The sequence below is a fragment of the Colossoma macropomum genome, unplaced genomic scaffold (assembly GCF_904425465.1).
Source record: "Colossoma macropomum unplaced genomic scaffold, Colossoma_macropomum, whole genome shotgun sequence".
Classification (NCBI taxonomy): domain Eukaryota; kingdom Metazoa; phylum Chordata; class Actinopteri; order Characiformes; family Serrasalmidae; genus Colossoma; species Colossoma macropomum.
The window spans coordinates 43,467,990-43,493,834 of NW_023494795.1; the positions used below are offsets into that span (position 1 = coordinate 43,467,990).

Consider the following 25,845-nt stretch of genomic DNA (forward strand, 5'->3'; position numbering starts at 1 on the left):
ACTGTGTCTGACTGTGTTGATTATCGTCAGAGATTTTTTAACTTGGCATGAAGGCGAGAAGAGTTTTAACACCTGCTGTGGCAGTTTTACTAATGAAAATACATTAATAGAAATATATGATGATCAACTTCTGAATCATTTTTCAGCAGAAACGTTTCTTTAGTAGAGTCAGTCTGAAAGACGTATAAAAATGTTCTTTGCTGGTTTGATAGAAGAGTTGGAGTAAATGAATATATTTACATGTATTTACATATATTTAATATATTTAAATGTATCATGCATGCATCTAAAACGCTACAACTCTCTCTTGTGGTTGGGCTTGCAGTCAGGAATCTGTTCCCTTGGTTTAATCCTCCCTAATACCTCCCTAATATAGCACTTTTTAGATACTTAATTTTCCAAATACAACTACTGTACCTTCACACAGAATATAATGCAAACCAAAACAAACCATTTGTAGTTGTTAAATCTGTTTATACTATTGATAGGAATATTGTTGTTATTAAATAGGACTGTATTTAAAAAAAATTCTAATGAAAAGAAAAAATATTATGACATATAAACATACAAAAAAACTTTGGAAATGGTTCCAAAGCTTTTGCTAAGGGTCTCCTGCATCTGTTAAGTGTTTATTATTATTATCATTATCATTATTAACTATTTTCCCTTCCCCTAATTTCTGCTGGCATGATTGGTTTATACACTGAAGCTGAACTCTTGCAGTATCACCTCTGGACAGCAGGTGGCTCCAAAACTCACACAGAGAAACTAGCACAGCCAAAACAGGTGTTTTCTTACATCTTTAATGCAACAAGTTTTATAGAAAAAGATCAACAGCATCTGTGATATGACAGCATTTATGATAGCATTTAATCTATAAAAAAGAAAATCTTATTCACATTTCAATAACAAGGGTTTCCCCACGAGAATCCTATAATCATTTATTTAAAAACAAACAAAAAAAGCATAATTTATAAAAGCAAAAAGATTTTATCTCCTGTATAATAACGCATTCAAAAACAACAACGGGGGTTTTATTTTTTATACACCTCATGAAACACTTTTTCACCCAATCCTTTTCTGTAAAAGAGTGCATTTTAAAAGGGCATTAACGTGTAAAAAGCCATAGGCAGCTCTTTCCTGGTCCAAGCAAAACACTGAATTCAGTGTGACCACCAAAGATGACTTTAGCTAACTCTGTTAGGCCTCACTCAGCAATCTTCTCTTGGAATAATCTCACTTACACTTAAATCCAGCACATTTCGGATGTGCAGTTTCCCACATGCAACTATTCTACACAGTTTTAGGCAAGTTTTCCTCCCTTGTGTGCCTGTAAACACATAAACCACGCAGAGTTAGCGCTGTAATGCTAACTGTCGATGCTAGCATTCCTGGCTGTGGCTTTATAAGCGTTTGCTTCTGCTTAATTTTACTTTTCAAAACGATAATAATGTCAAAAACTAAATACTGACCCCATATAACGATTACTCAGTGCTAGCCACAGTGAACTAGCCTTTTGCTTGGACCCTAAGAGGACGGTTCACAGCAGTATGATCTGTGGCAAACCAGCATGTGCTCATGCTTAAAGCTGACATCAAAAACAGTTATTTTTATTTCCTTTTTTTATTTCTGCAAGTTTTGCCTGGTTGCTGAGCTGGTGTGCTGGCCCTAAGGCACGCGTAGCGGTCTGATTGTCTGCAAGTAGATCATTGAGAGCGGTTCACGAGTAGAAGAGGCACACCTAACGCTAGCTCGGCTCGACAGCGACAGCAATGCAGCATAGCACTGTAGATCAGTCGGATGGAGGAGGTTTATGGATCACCGGATGGAATGAAATAAAAAAACAAGCCCGTTTGCCACACTTGGGAAAAAGAGGCCACATAATAATGAAAAAAGTTTATCTTAATTATAACATAGTAAGTAATTATGAGATACGAAGTTATAATAATGAGATACTAAGTCGTAATTATGAGATTCTAAGTTGTAACTGCAAGATTGGAAGTCATAAGTTATTATTATGAGATACAGTCATAATTATGAGATAATATGAGATAGGATCTCCTTGTTATGAGATAGCTAGTCATAAATATCAGGAAATAAGTCGTAATTATGAGATAGGACCCCAGTATTAAGTCACAATTATGAGATAGTAAGTCACAATAGTGAAATACTAAGTTGTAAATATGAGACACTAAAGTCATAATTATGAGACATATGAGAAAGTAAGTCACAGTTAAGAGATACTAACTCATAATTATGAAATACTAAATCATAGTTATGAGACATTGTCATAATTACGACAGATATTATTATGAGATACTAAGTAAATTTACGAGATAGTTGTAATAATGATATACTGTCATAATTATGAGATACTAAGTCGTAATTATAAGATAGGACCTCAGTATAAAGACACAATTATGAGATAGTTTTCCATTACTGTGACATACTAAGTCGTAAATATGAGACTTATGAGAAAGTCACAGTTATGAGATACTAAATCATAATTATGAGATATTATTGTGAGAAAGTAAGTCACAGTTATGAGATACCAACTCATAATTACGATTTACTAAATCATAATTATGAGATACTAAGTCATAATTATGACATATCATGTGATACTATGTTGTAGTTATGAGATCCTAAGTCACAATTAAAATACTAAATCATAACGGAAACTTTTCTCATTATTATGACTTATTAAACGGCTATTTTTTTCCAGTAGTGGAAACAGGCTTCCATAAAATACAGTTTTCCCCAACAGGGGGCGCTTTAGCTTCAGGACCGGGAGCCACCATTGGGTTTTCCTGCACTAACATCTTGTAAGCTAACATTTTGTAAGCGTCCCTTACAAAAAACAGTAGTTTGAACAGTAGTTAACTGCAGCCCTTCTGTGCTGCTGTTTAATACTTCAGTAATGCTCACTGCCACCATACGGTGTTCCTGTAGTCTTACAGTGACAGTAATACGTATTACTATATCCTGTATCCTGTACAGTAGTAGTTGTTGTTTACTGTAAGATTCTTATGGAAGTCCCTGTAGCACGACTGCAGATCTTTATCACAGGAGTGGGAAACCAGTTTGGTTTACAGCCTGTAGCCACCACTTCAGATTATTAGCAGAATGCTAACTGCTGGTTGTTACCTTCATTAGCAACGTTAGCATCTGACTGAACTGCTGCTGTGTGTTAGAGCAGGAAAAGCACTGAGCCTAAGCACCTGGACTCCAGGACAAGAGCTAAAACCCCCTGTCTGAGAGGAAGAGGACAGGAAAGTGAAGAACGATGCTTTGTTCAGGACTGTATGAGAACCAGAGTGTCTGCCTGCTCTCTTTTAGTGTTTTCACTGGTCCAGCTGGGGCTGGGCGATGTAATCGGACCGGATATCAGTAATGATTGACGACTGGATCCCTGATAGACGATGACTGCTCATGTTGGGAATGAGAACACCCTGGTTCTAATGCTATAAAGTTCATAGCAGAGTCATGTATATAGTTATCTTAAGCTGTATGTAAATATGCTAACATCGTTTACAGCTAGCAGCCACCAATTCAGATTATTAGCACCATGCTAACTGGTGGCTGTTCACTTTACTTTAGCATTAGACTGAACTACATATGGAATTTCATGAGTGGTAATGCCATCCATAATCCTAATTTTTTAACAAGAAAATATGGTAATAGTTAATTTTTTCGCCCAGCCCAAAACCCAACCCGATTCAGCTCTTGAAGGCTGCTGACTCGACTCAGGTGCCGAGAAAACCCTAAAACTAGCCTACAGCTTCAAAAACGCAACCCAGCACCAACTCTGAGTTGTACTGGATTAGCTAAGATGTAAATTATTTATCATGAAAGTGCAAAGAAAGTGCTGTTATTATCAGCTGTGAATGGCAAAAATAAATAAAGTCCAGGTTTAATTGTGAGAAACAGTCCCTTGAACAAAGCATTTGGCCCCGTGGAGATGGAATGCAGCTGAATTTTAGATTTCATCTACATTTATGACCACCTTTATGAGAATTCATCTAAATCCGTTCATATTTCTTTAATTTGTACAAAGGTATATATAGATATATATATATTTGTATTTATGTAAAATAAATAAATACTATTCATCTATTACAGTCCCATTCCTGCACACCCATCCTTCTTTACTACACATAAATAAAAATCAGGCCCAAATCACGAGCCAGTCATGTGACAAAGTCCTGGCCTTCTCATTGGACACTGACAAAATCTTAGCCACGCCCTGAAATGATTCATAAAATAAAAAGATCACTCTTGTAAAGTCACGAATGGCCTCTTGCACAGTCACAATAAAGGAAAAGCCCACCATGAGGTGCCGGGGAGAGCGATAGTACATATTTTTTTCTGTTTTCGGAGAAGAAGAAATGCACCAAATACCTTTAGATAACAGCTTTGGATGCTCAGCTGGTCAAAATGACCAGCGTAAGGATCTCCAGTGGACATTTTTCCCTCCTTTTTTGCCAGATTTCATCGGCGAATGCAAAACCTTGTGACTTTTATCTGTGAATCGACTGTTTGGGGTCTCCAATCGAAACAAAATCATAGACATTTACAACCCATTCTGTTAAAAGCAGTGGCGTTTATATACACTGAAGTACAGTTCCTCAAACTTCTTCAACTGAGTCGTCATTAGAACCACAAGCTCATAGATCTGAGTTCGTATCTGAATTGTAAGCGCTTTTACAGTAATTTCCTACAAGTGATTGCCTTCCTCGCTCTGATTGGACGGTAACTGCTGTAGATTATCTGCTGCGGACGCTGGTTTGTGCACTTTAGTGGCGACAGTATTGCTTTTACAGCTCCACGTCTACCCACCACATGATTGTTTTAGTCAGATATCATCTAAAACCTCCGCATGACGTAACACCTCACATCACTGAGAGGGACATTTATGCACCTGTTATGGTAGTGATACCATCGTACGTGTCGCCACTGACGTAGAAAACCTCGTATCTCTGGAAATAACTTCGTAGGAGAAGGAAAAGCATAATTTTAATGTACTGTCATGAGATTTTGGAGCATTTCTGTTGGTCCAGTAGCGAAATGCGAAGGACAGCTAGCATTTTGAAATGACGTAAATACATTTAAAACTGAGGTTTTCATACGACAGTGACGGTATCAATATGCAAATAGCAATATTTTTAAAGTCCATTTGCAGACGTTTCTGTTTTGTCACAGATTGCAGTGTACAGTGATTAGATTAATGCTTGAATGCCACATTAACCAAGTATTTATACAGTGTAAGGATAAAGATGCAGGATATATAAATTGGGGCACTGTTTTTTTTTTTTAAAAATGACGCACTAATTTCATTCCTAATTTTTTTTCTTAATTCATATGTAGGTACATTCTTTTGTTTTGTTCCTTTTATGAGGCAATACTTGCTAAATGTGGCCGTTCTTTACACCGTAGCACCTTTAATTTTAAAGAGTCACAGGTCAAAACTTTAAGAAAGTCCTAAAGAAAGAAGTTCTCGTTACAAAAGCGTCTGATTTTCCATGTAAAAATCTTTCGTTGCGTGTAAAAATCGTGCAGCTTAGATTGGGAAACGGCTCACAGTAAACCGCATAGACCTTTTACGTTTTTTTTCAAGCGTTTTCTGAATCTTCTGAGAAGGAAAACGTTCCTCGGCCAGAGTCTGATCTCTCTGAGACAAAATCAGCATCGGATCTTAAAGGCTTCAGGTCGATTAGACTGCAGGTTAAGGCGACAAAGCTCCATCGATGACATTCGGATCGATCGTTTACAAGTCGTCTTCGGATTCTCCCTCCACGATTACAAAAAACGAGTTCGTTAAACTGAATCTCCTGATGGCACTGAGAGCACTAAGTGAAGTCTTACAGATATGACGGAACCGGCAACCCAAGAAGAAGAAGAAGAAGAAGAAAAACAGAACCGAAACGAGCACAGAAGAGAAATAATCGTAACCATGCTGACGGAGAAAAAAGAAAACTGTAAGTTTGTGTGTGAGGAGTGAGTCCAGTGTCTTTGAGCGGCTCGGAACGGTTAATAATCGTTCCTTGCCTGATTTACAAAATCATTCCAGTCCGGTGTTGTAGGCTCAAGTAAGGCATTCACAGATTTCAGGCGAGGTCCGTTCTTTTGTAACAAGCGGAAACGAAAAAATTAAATGAAAATAAGGCAAAAGAAACAGGAAACACTTTTTTCGGCCCCGTTTTTTAGGATGGCTTCTTCACAGAGAGAGAGAGAAAAGAGGGGCAGAGTAAGTCTCCGTCCAGCGGCGACCCGCGCTTGTTCTTCTCTCTTTTTTCGTCAGTTTGTTTCACTCTTTCCATCGCTGAGCCCAAAGTTCATCTTGCAGTGGACCCCCAGAGGGCGCTAGCACCCGGACAGGAAGTGCTCCCTCATCTCTGAGCTCCGCGTGGTCCAATGGCTTCCCTCGGAAACAGCAAGTTGTAGACTGTCGTCGCCAAACGCCACCAACCCGGCAACTGACCCCTCTGATACTGCATGAACTGTAAAAAAGCAAAGAAAACATCGATTCAAACATGATCATGTCTTCATTCGTCATATGACGTTAATGAAACCAAAATGAATATGAAATCAGTGCTAAACGAAACACTTGTGCACTTATTTTTGATTCAGATTGCAGGACAGTGATTGGTTTTATGGCAACATCGTTGATTATATCACTGGTGAGCTCACAACTAAAATGCCACAAATCTGTCTGTGTTCGGCTTAAGTTTTCTCTGAGCTCTAAATCTGAAGACTTCTTTCAAATCCTGAAAAATGAGTCCCTTAAATCGTCATTAAACTCATTTGTCCTCAGCCAATATGAAAAACCTATAAAAGTATGAAAATTAAAAAATCAAGTACTGTTAAATGTCCATCTAAGGTATAACTTTGGACCAATCAGAACATGTTCTGTGGCACTTTTCCTCATCTTTCTACATTTTGCAGTACATGAATGGGTTAAAATAGTTACTTCATTTTATCATTTAATACAACTGATTATTTTTGGACTACCTTCAGTTGGATAACTGTATACAGATGCTAAAATTAACCTGCACGGCTCCCTTCCAGGCCTCCATCCTTCACTCATTTGACGTAATCATGCAAAACTTTTGCACTGTTTTCTATGTAGTTACTGAAAAATAAGACTCATCGTCTGGAAATCCATACAGTTTAGGGGGTTAATAAACTATCTGGAGATTATTAACAGTGTCTCACGTCAGGATTAGGAGTTTGGACTACATGGTTTGGGCTAGATTTTGGTAAATAAATAGGGGGTTGCTGAAAGTTAAGGTGGTGCATAGATATTTAGCTGAATGTGAAGGTGAGAATTCACTGTCGAGTCACATTATTATGACCACCAGCTGATATCCAGAGTAACCGCCGTGTTCAGCACGAACAGCAGCCAGACGAGCTGGGAGTGACTCAGTAAGGTCCTGGTAGGTTGTCTCAGGTATCTGGAGCCTTGCTGACTGCAGTGCATCCCCCAGCTGCTGGAGGGGGCATGGGGGAGGATCCATAGAGCGAACACGGTGATCAAGGTGGTCCCACAGCTGCTCAATTGGGTTCCAGTCTGGGGAATTAGAGGGCCAGGGTAGTACTTGGAAGTCTTGGTCATGCTCTTTCAACCAATGTCGGACATTTCTAGATGTGTGACTTGTCACACTGTCTTGCTGGAAGATCCCATCGACCCCAGGGAAGACGATCAGCATGTATGGGTGTATGCGTGATCTGCAAGGATGGATTCGTACCCAAATTAGTTGAGAGTGCCTTCCACATTATATACCCACCAAGCCAGCTCACGACACGCAACTTCCTTTATGAGCTACGCGCTGCCGCCGTCGAAAGTAGGAAGTGGTCATAATAACGTGACTCGGCTGTGTATATAAATAAAGTGTTACTGATTATCATCGAGTTTATCACACCATAACCTCTCTGGAAAGAGTGAGAACAGACCGTGATGGTTCGGGGCCAAAACATTCTTGGTTTCACGTTAAATATAGACTCCACACACCGCTGTTGTAAAATGCTGTGTAGGAGTGTAAACACAAAAGTGCTCAGAAATCTCGCACCATCAGATCAACTATCAAAAAGGCAAACGAGAAGAGATGGAAATGGGGACAGAAATGCAGCAGATTTCAAACTGTCTCTAAAATTAGCACACTTGAAAAGCTTCACCTCTGTTGTTTATGTATTGACTCATTTATCTTCATTTTAAAATCCAATTTATACATTTTCATGGCAGTTATTTTATAGTGCAATAATGTTTGTTTGTGTTTATTGGCAAAAAAACAACCTTATTGCTGAGATAAACAGTTTTAAACAACTTGCTTTGGGGCCTAAGACTTTGCACAGTACTGTGTTAAAAAAAAAAGGAAAATAAACACAACAAAGACAGAAACAACCACTAGATGGTGCTGTTTCCCTGCACTACTTCCCTTTATGCATAAATCCCGCCCCCATTTAACCGTCCAGTCAGCGTCAACAGAGCGGCCCTAGACTTTCCTTGATGAGCAGCAAATCTGTCCAATCAGGCGCAGCGCCACTGAGGTTTAGGGGAGGGGCTTAGAGTTCAGTAGAGCAGTGTGTTGATTGGTCAGAAGAGCGGATGGGGAGTATTGCAGTGTGTTGCATAAGCTATGGCCGTTCCACTCTGCCACATCACACACGCACAACTCACACACAACTCACACACACCTCACACACACCACGCTGCGGCTCGAGAACGTGTTACACTGATAAATACTGCAGTTAGAGTCCCAGAGAGGGACCGATTATCCCCTCTTTAAACCTACAGCGCATTCATTCGTTACAGCGTGAGCTACAATACAACAGAGCTATACACTATAACAACATAGCTAATATACTACAACACAGATAATACACTACAACACTACAGCTAATACACAACAACAGAGCTATACACTATAACAACACAGCTAATATACTACAACACTACAGCTAATACACAACAACAGAGCTATACACTATAACAACACAGCTAATATACTACAACACAGCTAATACACTACAACACTACAGCTAATACACAACAACAGAGCTATACACTATAACAACACAGCTAATATACTACAACACTACAGCTAATACACAACAACAGAGCTATACACTATAACAACACAGCTAATATACTACAACACAGCTAATACACTACAACACTACAGCTAATACACAACAACAGAGCTATACACTATAACAACACAGCTAATATACTACAACACTACAGCTAATACACTACAACACTACAGCTAATACACAACAACAGAGCTATACACTATAACAACACAGCTAATATACTACAACACTACAGCTAATACACTACAACACTACAGCTAATACACAACAACAGAGCTATACACTATAACAACACAGCTAATATACTACAACACTACAGCTAATACACAACAACACTACAGCTAATACACAACAACAGAGCTATACACTATAACAACACAGCTAATACACTACAACACAGCTAATACACTACAACACTACAGCTAATACACAACAACAGAGCTATACACTATAACAATACAGCTAATATACTACAACACAGCTAATACACTACAACACTACAGCTAATACACAACAACAGAGCTATACACTATAACAACACAGCTAATATACTACAACACAGCTAATACACTACAACACTACAGCTAATACACAACAACAGAGCTATACACTATAACAACACAGCTAATATACTACAACACTACAGCTAATACACAACAACAGAGCTATACACTATAACAACACAACTAAAATACTACAACACAGCTAATATACTACAACACAGCTAATATACTACAACACAGCTAATATACTATAACACTACAGCTAATATACTACAACACAGTTAATACACTACAACAACACAGCTGACACACTGTGAGTAAAACTTCCCCATTTCTACATTCTGCCAGAATCTCTTCTGAACGTGACTTTATCTCCATCTGAAAAAACGTCCCAGTCACTCTTTCTCACACAGAAGTGTTAGGTTAGCCTACATTTAGCACAGCAGTCATGTTACCGCTGACGTAGCGGGTGAGTCATGGTCTAAATTTAGCCCCGAGTATAAACACAGAGAAACGCTCCGTGTCTTCAGTCTGTCCCCAGCAGCCTCCCACGGTAACACTGTCCACCCTGCAGAGCACACGCCCCGTCCTCCTCCCTCCCCTCACTAGAGCCGCTGTTATTGTTATTTTACAGCAGCTGACCCTCGTCCTCAACATCCCTCTGTTCAACCTTAATCCTACATTAATACCACCTCCACCATATTTACAGCCATTCATCCTTTAGCCTCAACAGAGGCTAAATACAATGTCTATATTTGTGTTGTAGTCATGGCGACCCCTGGTTCCTATCACCACCACTGTAAAGACATCTGAACCATTTCACACCAAACCACTCTGAATTGCTCTGTTTACATCTCACACACTGAGTTATGGAGAAATTTTAGGAAAAATCTTCTGGAATTCCCATTTAACCCTAACTCCTAACTAGTTCCTTAAACCCTGAACAGAACCTGACTGTATCTTCATCAACATATAACCAAATATAAACTCCAACTCTCTTCTGGCCCAGAACCATTCTGTGATTCCTTTCTTCTAATATCAGAGCTCATCAAGGATATCAAGAACATCATCTTTTAACTCTACAGAGACACTCAGCAGGACACGAATGATCACTACTGCATTATTTACTTGTACATCTTTACTCACAGACTGTTCAGCTACCAGCTCACCGAGAACTGAACATTCTGTTTAAAACATGATGTTCTTTTCCTTTGTTCTTTGTCTGTGTGGTTTTTTATGCTTCACTTCATGTACATAGGGTTCCACTCGCAGACAACATAAATGAGTCTCAGATGTGGGGATAATATGGAAAAATAAAATAAAATAAAACAAAAAATCAAATCAAACTGAAACCCCAATCTGCCAGCCTCGACAGCAAACCCGCCAACACGACCAGCTTTCAGTGAATCACCGGTCACGCTGAACCGAAAGTAAACCACAGTCGCTGTTTTCTTGCTCCTTTCACAAACGGGATGTTTGTATATTTACACTTCACTTCTCTTTTATATGGAAAGTACACAAGAAAACAAAAACATTCTGTAATTACAAACAGTTCGGTAGTAAAGCTCCTCTGTACACTTTGTACAAAGGTGGCTTTGTTTAGTCCTCTAAGGTTAGCTGACCGCCGCCCTTGCCGCACACTGACTTTTATTTAGAATATATTTAGCATATTAAAACCGTCCCCTGATTAAAATACAGTGTAGTAAACATATTACCCTTCCCTGCAAACGACAGCAGTCTGTGAGTCATCTTCAGAAATCGAACGAGGTGGGAGGTCAACTGCACTCAAAGCTGTACTGTAGGCGTTTCCGCTGCTCTAACAGACAAAAATCCCATCCATCATGGTCAAAAATACAGACTAGCACGGCTCTGATTTCACATTCTGACAGTTTGTGTGTTCTCACTAGATTAGGTACTAAAGGCCTAATCAGGAAGTGCTAAAATAGCACTAGAACAAATAGCACTAGCACTGACCTATATTCAAAGAGGTGAGTGAATTCGGATGGAGGGCAGATCTAACGCACTCCACACATCAGCACTGTTCAGTTGAAACTTCACTTTCAGTTCAAAGGTGAAACATTATACTCTACACTGAGTAATATGTTCTATTTTCTATACTGCTTAATACAAGCTAATCACTACACAGAGTAACACAGGCTAATCACTACATAGAGTAACAGGCTAATCACTATACAGAGTAACACAGGCTAATCACTACACTGGGTAACACAGACTAATTACTACACTGGGTAACACAGACTAATCACTACACTGGGTAACACAGGCTAATCACTACACTGGGTAACTCGGGCTAATCACTACACTGGGTAACACAGGCTAATCACTACACTGGGTAACACAGGCTAATCACTACACTGGGTAACAGGCTAATCACTACGTAGAGTAACAGACTAATCACTACACTGCGTAACACAGGCTAATCACTACACTGGGTAACACAGGCTAATCACTACACTGGGTAACACAGGCTAATCACTACACAGAGTAACAGGCTAATCACTACATAGAGTAACAGCCTAATCACTACACTGCGTAACACAGACTAATCACTACACAGGGTAACACAGGCTAATCACTACACTGCATAACACAGACTAATCACTACACTGGGTAACACAGGCTAATCACTACACTGCATAACACAGACTAATCACTACACTGGGTAACACAGGCTAATCACTACACTGGGTAACTCAGACTAATCACTACACTGGGCAGAACAGGCTAATCACTACACTGGGTAACAGGCTAATCACTACACTGGGTAACACAGACTAATCACAACACTGGGCAGAACAGGCTAATCACTACACTGGGTAACACAGACTAATCACTACACTGGGTAACTCAGACTAATCACTACACTGGGTAACACAGACTAATCACTACACTGGGTAGAACAGGCTAATCACTACACTGGGTAACTCAGACTAATCACTACACAGGGTAACACAGACTAATCACTACACAGGGTAACACAGGCTAATCACTACACTGGGTAGAACAGGCTAACTGCTAACTACACTACCTAAAATAAGCTAATCACTACACTGAATAAACAGGAACTACACAATGACAGGCTCTCAGGCTACTGTAGATGTTCAGAGTCATCTGACCTCCACTGTGCTGAACATCAGGTACTCTGTTCAGCACAGTGGGGGTCATAGTGGTGGTGTTTTTTAATGTGCTCTGTTGCGTCACTCGCAAAAACAAGCCTGCTATTTGTGGTGATTCCTGTTAGGGAATCTAAGCAAACTGTGTCTCTAAAATCACATATTGGCATTTTAAAACGATGGTAACTTTTAGGCGAAGCCTCATCTTCCAGCCTAACTTGGAGCTTAAAACTATCTGACAGTCTTTTCCTAGTTCTGAGAGCGATCCCACTTCTCAAGCGACCCTGAACACACCCCCTCGCTCTCTTTCTTACCGTCTCTAGGTGCTCCTGCTGGAACTGGTCTCCGATCTCGCGCAGTTTCCGTCCGATCTGCACTTCCACGCTCATCCCCTCTTGAGCGTCCTCCTCTTTTCCCTCTGGCCTGCCTTCACCTTCCTCCTCTTGCTCTTGCTCCTCCTCTCTTGCGGCAGGCAGGTTCGGCTCGGACGTGGCCGGGAAGTGAGGGGCAAACCCCTGATCGCCTTCAGGGAAGAAGATCAGACCTGTAAACATAAAACCAGCCACTTTAACCATCATCATCATCACTAACTCGGAGTATTGCAGGATGAAGTGCTGTGTGGTGGCAGTTTAAAGCAACATATAGCCATTTGTATTTGTCAGAATGAGGCACTGTGTCAGTTTTTCTAGTATGGACCAAAGTCCTGGACACAGATGAAGCTCAGTGCTGGGCTGTTCTCCCGTTAACACAGTGTTCTGTAATGTTCATGCTGTTGCTGTCAGAGCAAATCTTGCGTTTTTGAAACGGTAACTTAACGTTTTAACTGGAAGTTTATGTATCCAAGACGTTACTGTAGACCATTTCTATTGGCCCATTCTTTATCATGAAACTTTGGAAAAGGGTAACTGGACTTTTCAAATTATGCAAAAAAAATATGATATATGCAGCGGTTCCAAAAGACTGCAGTACACTACAAGAAGCGTAGGGGGCGATATGGATTCATTTGTTATTGCAAAAAGTGAAAATTTAAAACATTGCACCACTCTGACCGGGGCAAGGGAGAGGAACCAAAGAAGGAACAAATGGTTCGATTCATCAAATCAGATAATTGTCACAAGATATTAACTGGAAACTTTTTATTCTACCAATGCATTTAAACCACGTCCAGAAAAACAAGCCACATGTTTAGATCTCACTGATTCTCCTTACTGTGAAGAAGAGCTCTGGTCTCTTCTGCAGATCCAGTCGGACTGGACACTAACCCCAACCCCACGGTGCTGTGCAGCGGCCGGTGGAGTGGTCCGGCTGTTCCACAGGGGGGCGCTGTTGCAGAGCCCGTCACCCTGCAGCGGGGAATAGTCTGAAGAAGCGGCATTCTCCCTCCTCCTCCGGAGCTTGGTGCGGAGTTATCGTTCAGCGTAGCTCTGTTTGTCGTCGCTCTGTCCTCGAGTGGCCTTCCGCAGCAGTGAGACGGCAGAGGCAAGTCCTCCTCCTCATCCTCCATCAGCGGAAATCGCCCTGGAGAACAGAGAAGACCGAAAGCACCCGTCAGGCCACGCCTCAATCAAAACAATCCACAATCTTCACAAATAAAAGCCTACAGACTGTTAACCGCTTAAAATGTAGGGTGATTAAGTATTTACTTAATCTTAACATCAGCTATTAGCTTTATTATCTTATAGTTGGATATTAAGACTTATTATACAGTGACTACCACGAAACTAATTTGTAAATGTCACTGAAAATTCATCAGCTGTTTTAACACTTCTAGCCTTATAAGCCTCTCTTTGCTAACTTAGCTAGCTAGCTACGTTCAGTCGGAGAACTTTCTATTTAGCCTGTAAATATGATTTTTCAACATCGCTCAATCTTAATCTCACGTTTTGCATACATACATGATAAAATAGTTGAAAATGGCTGGACTTCACCCTCCTAGCGCTGATGGTACCGTCTGATTGAGGAAGTCTTAACTAGTGGGTGGAATTGGATACGACTGAATTGGGGATAAAATTCAGGAAAAATCCAAAAAATAAAAAATAAAATGAAATATAGCCGCAAGCGGCAATTTGCGGGGTCCAAGCTGGCTTTGCAAGTTCGCCCAACATTGCTATTATGGCCACGACTCTCTTTGGGTACATGTCAATAAAGATTTGTACATAGATACAAACTTTAATTGTCAATGAAAAATTTTAAGGCTTTCAAATGCAGCCTTTTATGTTAAAATGCTGCAGTAAATGGACCTTATCTTTCATATGTGCACAGTATGACGAACTTTACACCAAAATGTTTTGTTTGGTCTACTTATTGGAAATGGTCATTTTATAATGTGTTGAATTTGACCCATGAGACCCTAATAACACTCTGTGCTACACTTTATTAGGTCGAATGGAATTTTTTGCTAACATTGTGTAAAGCAACCACACAATAGTAGTTATAAAAGAACACTTATGGGCGGAGCCTGGAGAGGGCATGATCAGGATTGGATATCATGCACCAAACACATGACTGTCAAACAGCCAATTTATTATTTTGATTTTGCAGTTCTGTGAGGTAAACACTAGAGGCAGGTTAGAGCCCTCGCGCTGTATTTGAATGCTGATGCTACACCTGAACCAAAACGCTGTAGACTTATTATGCATTACTCATTGTGCTAAACAGTCAGTCACCTCCTAATGTCAATGTAGCACTTTATTTGATTCATGTTATTTAACCAGGCAACTGATTTTTCAATTTGGCCGCTTGCAATCGAATCGTTCAGCCCATACAGAAGCGTGCAGTTTAACAAAAAAACGTACGGATTATGGTGTGCATTAAAAATACTCTACTTATTAAAGCGGGGCCTTTTACCAAAACATGCAAGCATTGCCACAAAGCAACAGGACTAAGGATGCAAAACATGCCAACCGGTTCCCACTAGTCATCATACTTGGACGCTTTAGCATGTTTGGGAAAAGTAACCAAGTAAGAACCAAGTAACCTTTTTTCTGGGACTGTTTGTTGTCTTTAATACTGATCAGAAATCAGCCACTAGCATCAGTGAGACCACAGCAACGTCACAGTCTGACAGAGGTCTTATTCAAATGAGGGAAAGTTTCAGCATTTCCCAGAAACCAAAGCAGAATCAAGAATCAATTCAAATCCGGTCTGTTCACGAGAAAAAGGTCTGAACCAGGTGGCAAAACAACAAACAGGAACTTGATTAGTCAGAATTCTGAACCCCGTCTGGGTGCAGCTGCGTTAGCTACGATAACCAGACCAACCCTTTAATTAATCTGACTCTCTTTCACTCCCAGAATCTGTTGGTCTGTCGTAGTAAACAACCATTCAAACAACAACCTGCGTACGAAACAGGAAAGGTGAAAGCATGACAGGATGTGTTGAATGCTGAATGGGTTGAGTTTGTCTGAATGAAGACACCCAGTGGGAGAAATGACTAATCTGCTTGTTTGGCCGCTTCGCGCTTCACACATTCACATTAACACCTTATTGGTTTGTAGCATCTACAGAGAGGATGTGAGGTTTGCAGCCCACGCGCTGCCATTACAGGCCTGCATGGGGTATGGATGATATCAGCAAAACATCTCATACTCAAACAGCAAGAATGTACACGCTCCTTTCTAGAGAAACTTAGAGTCAGAACTGTTCACAGTGGTGGTGATAGGAACCAGACGTCCACCTCTAAAAGCTAAAGTTCCTACATGAAATGGTTATGAATTCACTGCCTGATGACTGAGACACTGTTTTATGATAGTTTGGAGAACTTAAACTCCATTCATGGTGGAGGGATACATGCAGAGCGCTGTGAGGCAAAATAGTCCCCAAAGAAAACGTATTATTTTAGATTTTCCACTATTTTCCATCATCAACATTCCATATAAACTCAGAAGACTCGTGTAGGTTCACTGGTGGTTCTGGATAGTAAACAAAATGTCTATATTTGTGTTGTAGTCATGGCGACCCCTGGTTCCTATCAGCACCACTGTAAACACATCTGAACCATTTCACACCAAACCACTCTGAATCTCTCTGTTTACATCTGAAACACTGAATTAGGCAGACAATTTTGAAAAACTGGTGGAATTTCCCTTTCAGATCTATAAGCACGTGATCATATTTTGGACTATTTCCATCTTTTTCCATGCCTAGTGCGCTTTCTCAAGCAGACACGGTTTGCAAGAGTACAAATATTCAACAACGAGGCTGAAAGTGGCTTCTAGTTTGAAATTTTCCGTTCTACCTTAAATGGTGCAGCAGTTACATTCTGGCGCCTCAGGCGCCAGAATGTAACTGCTGCACCATTTAAGGTGGAACGGAAAATTTCAACAAGAAGCCAATTTCAGCTTTGTTACTGGACCCGCTGAATAGATATAAGATTGAGCTTTCTGGACGGGGTGATGTGTAGATCTGGGGCTGGTTTCACAAACACACCGCTCCTTAATCTACATCTACGCCCAACTTCAGCCCATCCCAGCAGCACTGCTGTGTGTCAGGGAGACCTCATAACAGGACTGTCCTAGTCTGTTCAGTCCAGGGTTTGTGTTACATGCCGTTTTATGTGGTTTATGTGAATTTGCGCCGTGTTTTTGGCTGTTTAAGCGCATTAAAGCAACGTTAACATATGATTTTCTCTCTTTTATACCACTTCGAAGGCACTCTAAGCGTTTCCACGCTGTATTTAAGCCGAATAAAGCGAACGTGATGTAGACCGCCTCCTTCCAACCACGGGATTTCGCATTTCAGAACGATACATGACTGTTTAACCTCATTTAATGTCGTTTTGTAGCAAAACAGTAGTGACCGCAGTACGCTCAAATGTCGTTACTTTCCACTTCCACGACGAGTTTACTCGGACATTTCTGATGTAAACAAACAGCAAACAGCAGAGAAAAGACTCACCGCCAGTTTTTTTCTCTTTTTCCCCTTTTTTAAAATGTCTCTCGGTAGTACTTGGCCAGTTATGTCCACTGTTATGTCCAGTTTTAGGCGTAATTTCCAGCCGCACCACTCCGCGCTCCACACAGCTTCAACTTGTCTGGAAGGAGCTGAGCGTGTTTTGCCTGGACACGAGTTCAGCGCAGGCCACGCCCTCACCACACGTCACATGATATGCTAATACGTTAAAGGAGCTGCGAGTTTCTGTTTATGTGAGGGAGGGCGGGGGGTGGTAAACTGAGCCCGGTGATACAAGGACAGTTAGACCAGAGTTTAGATCATAGGAGGGATTCTATTCTACACCACACAGGTCCAAACATTCCCTATCCCAACACGGCTACACACAGGTCCAAACATTCCCTATCCCAACACGGCTACACACAGGTCCAAACATTCCCTATCCCAACACAGGTACACACACAGAGATCTAAACATTCCCTATCCCAACACACGTACACACACAGAGATCTAAACATTCCCTATCCCAACACACATACACACACAGAGATCTAAACATTCCCTATCCCAACACACACACAGATCCAAACATTCCGTATCCTATCCCAAAACACACACAGAGATCCCAACATTCCCTATCCAAACACACTTACACACAGATCCAAACATTCCCTATCCCAACACACTTACGCACACAGATCCCAATATTCCAGATCCCAACACACTTACACACAGATGCAAACATTCCCTATCCCAACATACTTACACACACAGAGATCCCAACATTCCCTACCCAACACACTTACACACAGATCCACACATTCCCTATCCCAACACTCTTACACACACAGAGATCCCAACATTCCCTATCCCAACACACTTACACTCACAGATCCAAACGTTCCCTCATCCCAACACACATACACGTACAGATCCAAACATTCACTATCCCAACACCCATACACAGAGCTCCAAATATTCCCTATCCCAAAACACTTACACACACAGATCCAAACATTCCCTTATCCCAACACGATTACACAGATCCCAGCCTTCCCTACCCCTACACACACACACAGATCCAAACATTCCCTTACCCCCAAAGATTACCCCACAAAGGTCCAAAGAATCCCCATCCCAACAGACCTCCCCACACCACACTAACACGCTACCACACACAAGTTCAAACTCTCAGCTTCACCACACCACCCCAACACACATTCAAATTCTCAATCCCACCATATCACCCCAACACACTACCCCACACAGGTCTGTATATTCCTTTCCCCAACACATCAACCCAACACGTTACTTTAACACACTACCCCACACAGGTCCAATCATTATCTATAACTGTACACTGACCCTTACTGTCCATTTCCCATTCTAACACACTCCCCAACACAGGTTAAAAATCTCAATCACACAACACCATCCTAACATGCTACCCTACACAATTCAAACAGTCCCTACCTCCACACACTACCCTAACACACTACTGCACTGGAGATATTATAAATATTGTGTTCTATTATTGATGCTGTTGTGTTTAAAAATTGAGATATTACTGTCTTCATGTAAAAAACTGAGATATTTATTATGAGATATTTTATTGACTGATTCATTAATGCAGAAATAGTGCACAGGTAGATTCCAGATGGTTGAGACAATCACACCTGTCAATGGTGACTAACCGATGAGACACGTTCATGAAAGACAACAGGCAGATTAAACCTAGTCTGCCCGCAGTGTCTCTCCACGACTGGGCTTAAGGACCCCTGGATCACAGGAAGAACAGAAGATGATGGCCTACAAGCAGGTTTGTATATTGGAAATTGTCCATCTGTCCCTTTTCCTCTTATCTTTTACACCTATTGGGCTTGATAATCAGCTGATGAATTGAATGAAGAACTTGATAATTAGCTCATCTGTTGAGTCAGGTGTGTTGGATCAGGGAAAACATAAACATGTGCAGATTATGAGGTGATCAGGAGGGGTTTACTGCAGGCTAACGGTGCAGCTATCTATGTACTCAAGTGGAACTTTAATGTACAGAACTGCTGCATCAGTAAAGAGGATTACAGATAAACTCGATATGCTGCTCTATGTAATAGGGGAGCTTTAACTATATGTAAAATAAGCTATAAATGGGCCCCACAGTGGAGACAGTATTAACTTAATATCTGCCATATGACGAGGCTTTGAAGTGGAATCGGCTGTTAGGAGGAAGGGAAGCATTATTTCAGTTATTAATATTAAGACTTTGTATTCAGTAAGTCCTATGCATAGTTCAGTGCCTACTATAAATTATTCAGTAGCTATTGTTGATTATTCAGTACTCCCATGAATTATTCAGCAACTTGAGAATTATTCAGCATGTTATAAATTATTCATTATCAGTTATACATTATTCAGTAAGCTTTATGTTATTCTGTATCTATTATGAATTATTTAGTTGTTATCTGTTATACTTTATTCATTAATTCCTATGTATAGCTCACCATCTACTATGAAATATTCAGTATCTATTCTATATTATTCATTCATTCCTACGTAGAACCCAGTATCTACTATGAAGTATTCAGTATCCACTATGAAGTATTCAGTATCCACTATGAAGTATTCAGTATCTACTATGAATTATTCAGTATCTACTATGAAGTATTCAGTATCCACTATGAAGTATTCAGTATCTACTATGAAGTATTCAGTATCCACTATGAAGTATTCAGTATCCACTAGGAATTATTCAGTATCTCCTATAAATTATTCAGTAACTATTATCAATTATTCAGTATCTTCTATGAATGTGGCTGGTCAACAAGGACAACAAGTGAAATGTTTTCCCATTCCTGCTTGAAATAGGATTTCGGCTGCTCAACAGGTTAGCGTCTCCTTTGTCACATTTTTCATTTCGTAATACATCAAATGTTTTCAGTGGGTGACAGGACTCTACTACTACGACACCACGATGAGTGGTCTTTAGCCTGAAGAACACAGTGTCCACGATTTCCAACAAGAAATTCAAATTTGGATTTTTCATACCACAGGACACTTTTCCACTTAACCTCAGTCCATGTTAAATGAGCTCAGGCCCAGAGAAAGCGGCGGTGTTTCTGAATCCTGTTTAAATATGGTTTTCCACAGTGATTTCCACTACAGAGTTGCGTCTGTTGCGTCTGTTTTTAATGCAGTGCTGCCTCAGGTGCTGCCTCACAGCCAACCAATATTGCTTTTCGGCCTTGTCCCTTGCATACAGAGATTTCTCTAGATTCACAACTTTACCAGTCTTTTATTGTCCCATCCCAACTTTTTTGAAACTTGATGCTGGCACCAAATCCAAAATGGCCCAATATTTTTCAAAAAACAATAAAAATTCTTAGTTTCAACATTTGATTTGTGGTCTTTGCACTATTTTCAATTAAATATAGGGTTTAAAAGATTTGCACATCATTGAATTCTGTTTTTATTTACATTTTGCACAGCGTCCCAACTTTTTTGTAAACAGGTTTGCACACCTAGTCTTGCCTGAATATTCACAGAAGGTTCTGATACCAGTGATGTAACTAAAGTCCTGTTTATGTATATGCAGTACTTTATGATCTTTATCTTTATCTTTATGATGCAGTATTCCATTGTTTGGCTTGTCTTTTCAATCTAAAGCTACACAGCAGCAAGAGTGCCTTTTACCATATTACTCCAAACTGCAAACCTATGACTTCTTTCAGCTCAGTTGGTGGAAAATTATTTTCTTATATAGCTTCTGAACTCTGAAATAGCATTCTAGAGAATTTCAGGAATGCAACTCGATTGGTGCTTTTAAAAACCAGATTAAAACATGTTTGTTTAGACTAGCAGATGCCCAGAAGTTCTGTGTAAAGCTCTTTGAAAATCTATAACAAAAATGAAAAGCCCTGTATAAATAAAGATTTATTACAATTACTATTTATTATTAGTAGCATTGAACATCTCATATTTGTAATTTCTTCATGTTTATTTTAATGTATCCTGCCTGAAAGGCTGGTAAAGCTCGCTCAGGTCCCCGTTTGTCTTGAGTTTGTGAACTGGTGGGAATTGGATGAGTTTCAGGAGACTGATTATGGAAACAAGTCTTGAAATCTACTGAACAAACAGCTAAAGGGCTCCACAGTGCATTCAAAACTCTTGAGAACTCTCCCGGCAGAGCTTCTCTGGGTTCACCCAAAGGTGAAGCAGCCACATTTGTGGTCCCCTCAGTGAGAGTGCGATAAATCATGTTTGAAAGGCATTTAATTGTAAATGCGATGAATTTTGAAATGATATGCGGATGCAAATGTGCTTCCTTGCAGGAATAAAGAAAAGCTGGCGCACGGTTCCTCTCTAATCCACCGTCTCTGCCACAGAGCCATCCGACCAAAACAGATTCGACACCCTCCCAAACGCTCTGTTCTGCTTTCTTTCCAGCTTGAAGTGCGCCTGAAGCACTTTGCGTCCAGGAGAAAGAGAAGATCAACAGCGTTCGTTTGTTTCTGTCAAGATGGGTGGCAGAACTGCATTCTTAAAAAAGACGGTTCTTCAAGGGTTCTTTAGTGAAGGGAATGGTTCTGTTAGAGCCATGAGTTCTGTGTAGAACCATTTGCATGGTGAAACAGTTCTTCACACTGATGGAGAATGTGTTGCATAAAGTTCTATATAGAACATTTTTAAAAATGGTTCTATATAGCTCCAAAAAAGGGCTTGACTTTGTAACTACAGCAGAACCCTTTTTGGTGCCATATAGAACCATATACAACACGCCATTTGAGCATGGAATGGTTCTATACACTTCAATTGTTCTTCAAATTGATGGAGAATGTGTTGCATAGGGCTCTGAATAGAACTTTTTTGAAAATGGTTCTACATAGCTCCAAAAAGGGTTCTGCTGCGGTTACAAGCTTGACTTCATAACTACAGCTGAATCCTTTTTGGTGCCATATGGAACCATATACAACACATGCTCCATCAATCTGAAGAACCATTTCACCATGCAGAGAACCATTTGAGCATAAATAGGTTCTATACGCTTCAATGGTTCTTCAGAATGATGGAGATTATGTTGTATATGGTTCTATGTAGAACCTTTTTGCAAATGCTTCTAGAAAGGGTTCTGCTATTGATACGATGCCAAGCTTGTAACAATGGGAGAACCCTTTTGGTGCCATATAGAACCATATACAACACATTCTCCATCAATCTGAAGAACCATTTCACCATGTAAAGAGCACTTTAGGCATGAGATGGTTCTAAATAGAACTCATGGTTGTAGATAGAACCATTCCCTTCTTCTTTAAGAGTGTACATTTGATGGTGCTCCTCAGAGGGGCTGAGGTGGCGGTTCCAGATGTGGAACATCCTAAACATCGTGATCCCCACTGTGCCAATTTCACGCTTGTCAGCTGTCGTGTTTTTTCCATATTCTTCTCCTGGATTTCTTAATCTCACCCACCCTGGAGGATTTACCTGCCTGGTGGGCACATCGTGTTCCAGCACTTCTGGGATGACATCATCTTTTCTGAAGGGTAGCACTGCTATAGTCTCTCTCTCTCACTCTCCCTCATGCTCTCTCGCTCGCTCTCCCTCCCTGCTTTGGCACCGTTGACTTTTCTGACTGGAACTTATTTCCATTGGCCAATCAGACGGGACTACAGAGATTTCTGAGGCACCCTGGGTTATTAAGTTGTAGTTAAAGGAGCAGCTCAATGCTGCTGTCATTTACATGATGCTAATTGGTGGCTATTCGCTTTCATTCATTGTTAGCAACATTAGCATCATCGACTGAACCACTCCATTCGGTTCATTAGGAGGACAACTGATGTACATTCTTCAACAATACGGTTCTTCAAGGGTTCCTTAGTTCTATATAGAACCACTTCATGCTTAAATGGTTCTTTGCAAGGTGGGAACGATTCTATATAACACCAAAAAGGGTTCAAGGTTGACATCGTAACAATAGAAGAACCCTTTTTGGGGCATTCAAAAGCACCATATACAACACATTCTCCATCAATCTGAAGAGCCGTTTCACCATGTAAAGAACCATTTAAGCATGAAATGGTTCTATACAGAGCTTTTGGTTCTAGACAGAGCCATTCGCTTTGCTAAAGAACCCTTGAAGAAGCATCAAGAGTGTAGGCCTGTGATTTTAACCATGTTACGCTGTAATCCCAGCCTTGGTTTGAGCCGACTGAGGCTGTGAAATGTCTGTCTGGTTCCCTCAAAGCTGCAGTAAGTTAACTAGGCCGGGCTGGCAGATATGTCACTTTGGTGGAAAGTGCAGTGTTGTGATGATTTCGGAGGGGGGGGAGAGAGAGAGAGAGAGAGAGAGAGAGAGAGAGAGAGAGAGAGAGAGAGAGGACCAAAGCAAGAGGACAGATTGAAATAGACTCGGAGTGACTCTGTTTCTACGGTAACTGAGGATGGGTAGGAACAAGGGATGAGAGTGGAGGCTAAACAAACCCTGGCACTGCTTCCGTGGCAACAGCCCCATCATTGGCTCCTGCAAGGACCTGAGAAAACCAAAACAAGCAGCCCAAGAGACGCCCCCCCACCACCACCACCTCCACCAACAACCCCCCCCCCACCCACCCACCAAAGCCCCCAACACAACACTACATGTTGCATCAGAAAGATCGAACAAGAGGAAGAGCTAAGTACACAAACAAGCATGGTCTCACACAAACACACGTGTTTGTATTCCTGCCTTTGTGGGACGCCTCTGCCTCAGCTTTGCCATCTTTTGAGTGGTATTAAAAGCTGTAGTTGTTGTTATATTAAAATAAACACATTAACAGATACGCAAATAAACGTACGTAAATAAATATAAGCATTTTTCCAGAACGTCTCACATTCTCTAACTTTTGCAGCAGGACTTTTATTTTGTAATTCATTCATTGGTTTCTAATAAAATTAACAAACGAATAAAGGTGAGCGAATAAATAAAAGCACCTTGTTTTGGTTTCCCAATCTGGGGACATCTGGGTCCCCATAAACCGCTTAATACAAACACGATCCTTTATCACACGCTCCACTTCACTCCCCCCACCGCCCTTTATTTTCCCGCCAGCTCTCTCCCGCCAAAACATCTCAGCACGTGAATCCTGCCTAGTAACCGAGCGAGCCGTCTCCCGCCTCGCGCTCATTGGTCCAGCCCCCTAGCAACGGCTTCTGCTTACTCAGCCAGTTAAGCGCGGGGTGCGCGTCACTTTCGGCCAATCACAGCCGGCCCGCTCAGAACGAGGCAGTAACAGTAACCTGGTAACTGCCCGGCAGATCGGCAGCCCGCTCTCTGATTGGCTGAAGCCATACGCTCGCCTCCTGATTGGCTGCTCAGCACACTCTCCTGGTCATTCATATATTTCGCCGCTCGGCTCTCCTCAGGGACACGCCCATCACGCAAGACCTCGTTCTGATTGGCTGAGAAGTGGCGTGCACTCCTAGTAACAAACCCAAGCTGCCGAGGCTGGGCGGGGTCAGCTCCTGTCAATCATCCTGAAGCCGGCCAAACGTGGAGTTGTTGCTGCTCTTTCACTTCGCAGTTAAAGGCATAAATATCTCACAGCGGTGATTTATAAGCAAGAAAAATGACAGACGAGGCTGAGGAGCCTTTGCTGTTGCTAGTCTTTTTTCGTACGTCACTCAAACAACTGTTTTCCAGTGCATTCATGTAGGATTACATGTTCGTATACACCGCAAAGCTGCCACCGTCAAACTCTGAACAGTGTGCATTAAAGCAAATGTTCTGCGACAAATCAAATTCACACAATTTTGCACTGTCCCCAGATTTAGTCAACCAGCTGAGAAACATTTGCTGTCCAAATGTTGCTTCTTTAGTTTAGAGCTAGAGATCGGAGGCTAATGCTGCTAACAACACTAGAAGTCAATAGTCACCCAAATCTTCCGTAAATACAACCCCAAAACGCCTCTCAAACTGTATCCAGGACGTCTTTGAAGTACCACAAACTTGTCTATGTGGTTTAAGATGCAGTATGACTGCGAGCAATAAACACGGGCAATACTTTCTTGTAGCTGAACGCTGGCTTACTGTGTACAAAGCTACACGATGAAGTGTTGATCATATTTACACTGTCCTAAACCACATGGACAGTTCTGCGCCATCTTAACGAAGACCTGGATGCGGTTTGAGTGAGTTGAGAGAAGTTGTGGGGATGTTTTTACCGAAAAGATTTGGGTGACTACTGACTTCCAGT

At 41.0% G+C, this 25,845-nt stretch overlaps 1 protein-coding gene across 3 annotated transcripts; it reads right to left on the bottom strand.

Annotated features, from left to right (window-relative positions):
- Window positions 1-787: 787 nt before the first annotated feature.
- On the bottom strand, window positions 788-17,792 carry bmf2 (BCL2 modifying factor 2). Of its 3 annotated transcripts, none has more exons than XM_036582477.1 (4): window positions 17,627-17,792; window positions 13,940-14,248; window positions 13,045-13,253; window positions 788-6,500 (listed from the first exon to the last, which is right to left on the bottom strand). In XM_036582477.1, the coding sequence occupies exons 2-4, from the start codon at window positions 14,232-14,234 to the stop codon at window positions 6,390-6,392; spliced, it is 615 nt and encodes a 204-aa protein (XP_036438370.1). In that variant the 5' UTR covers window positions 14,235-14,248; window positions 17,627-17,792; the 3' UTR covers window positions 788-6,389. The 3 variants fall into 3 exon arrangements, with proteins under 3 accessions (XP_036438370.1, XP_036438369.1, XP_036438371.1); XM_036582476.1 differs by having other exon boundaries at window positions 13,045-13,274; XM_036582478.1 differs by lacking the exon at window positions 788-6,500 and adding an exon at window positions 6,509-7,728 and having other exon boundaries at window positions 13,045-13,274.
- Window positions 17,793-25,845: the final 8,053 nt, after the last annotated feature.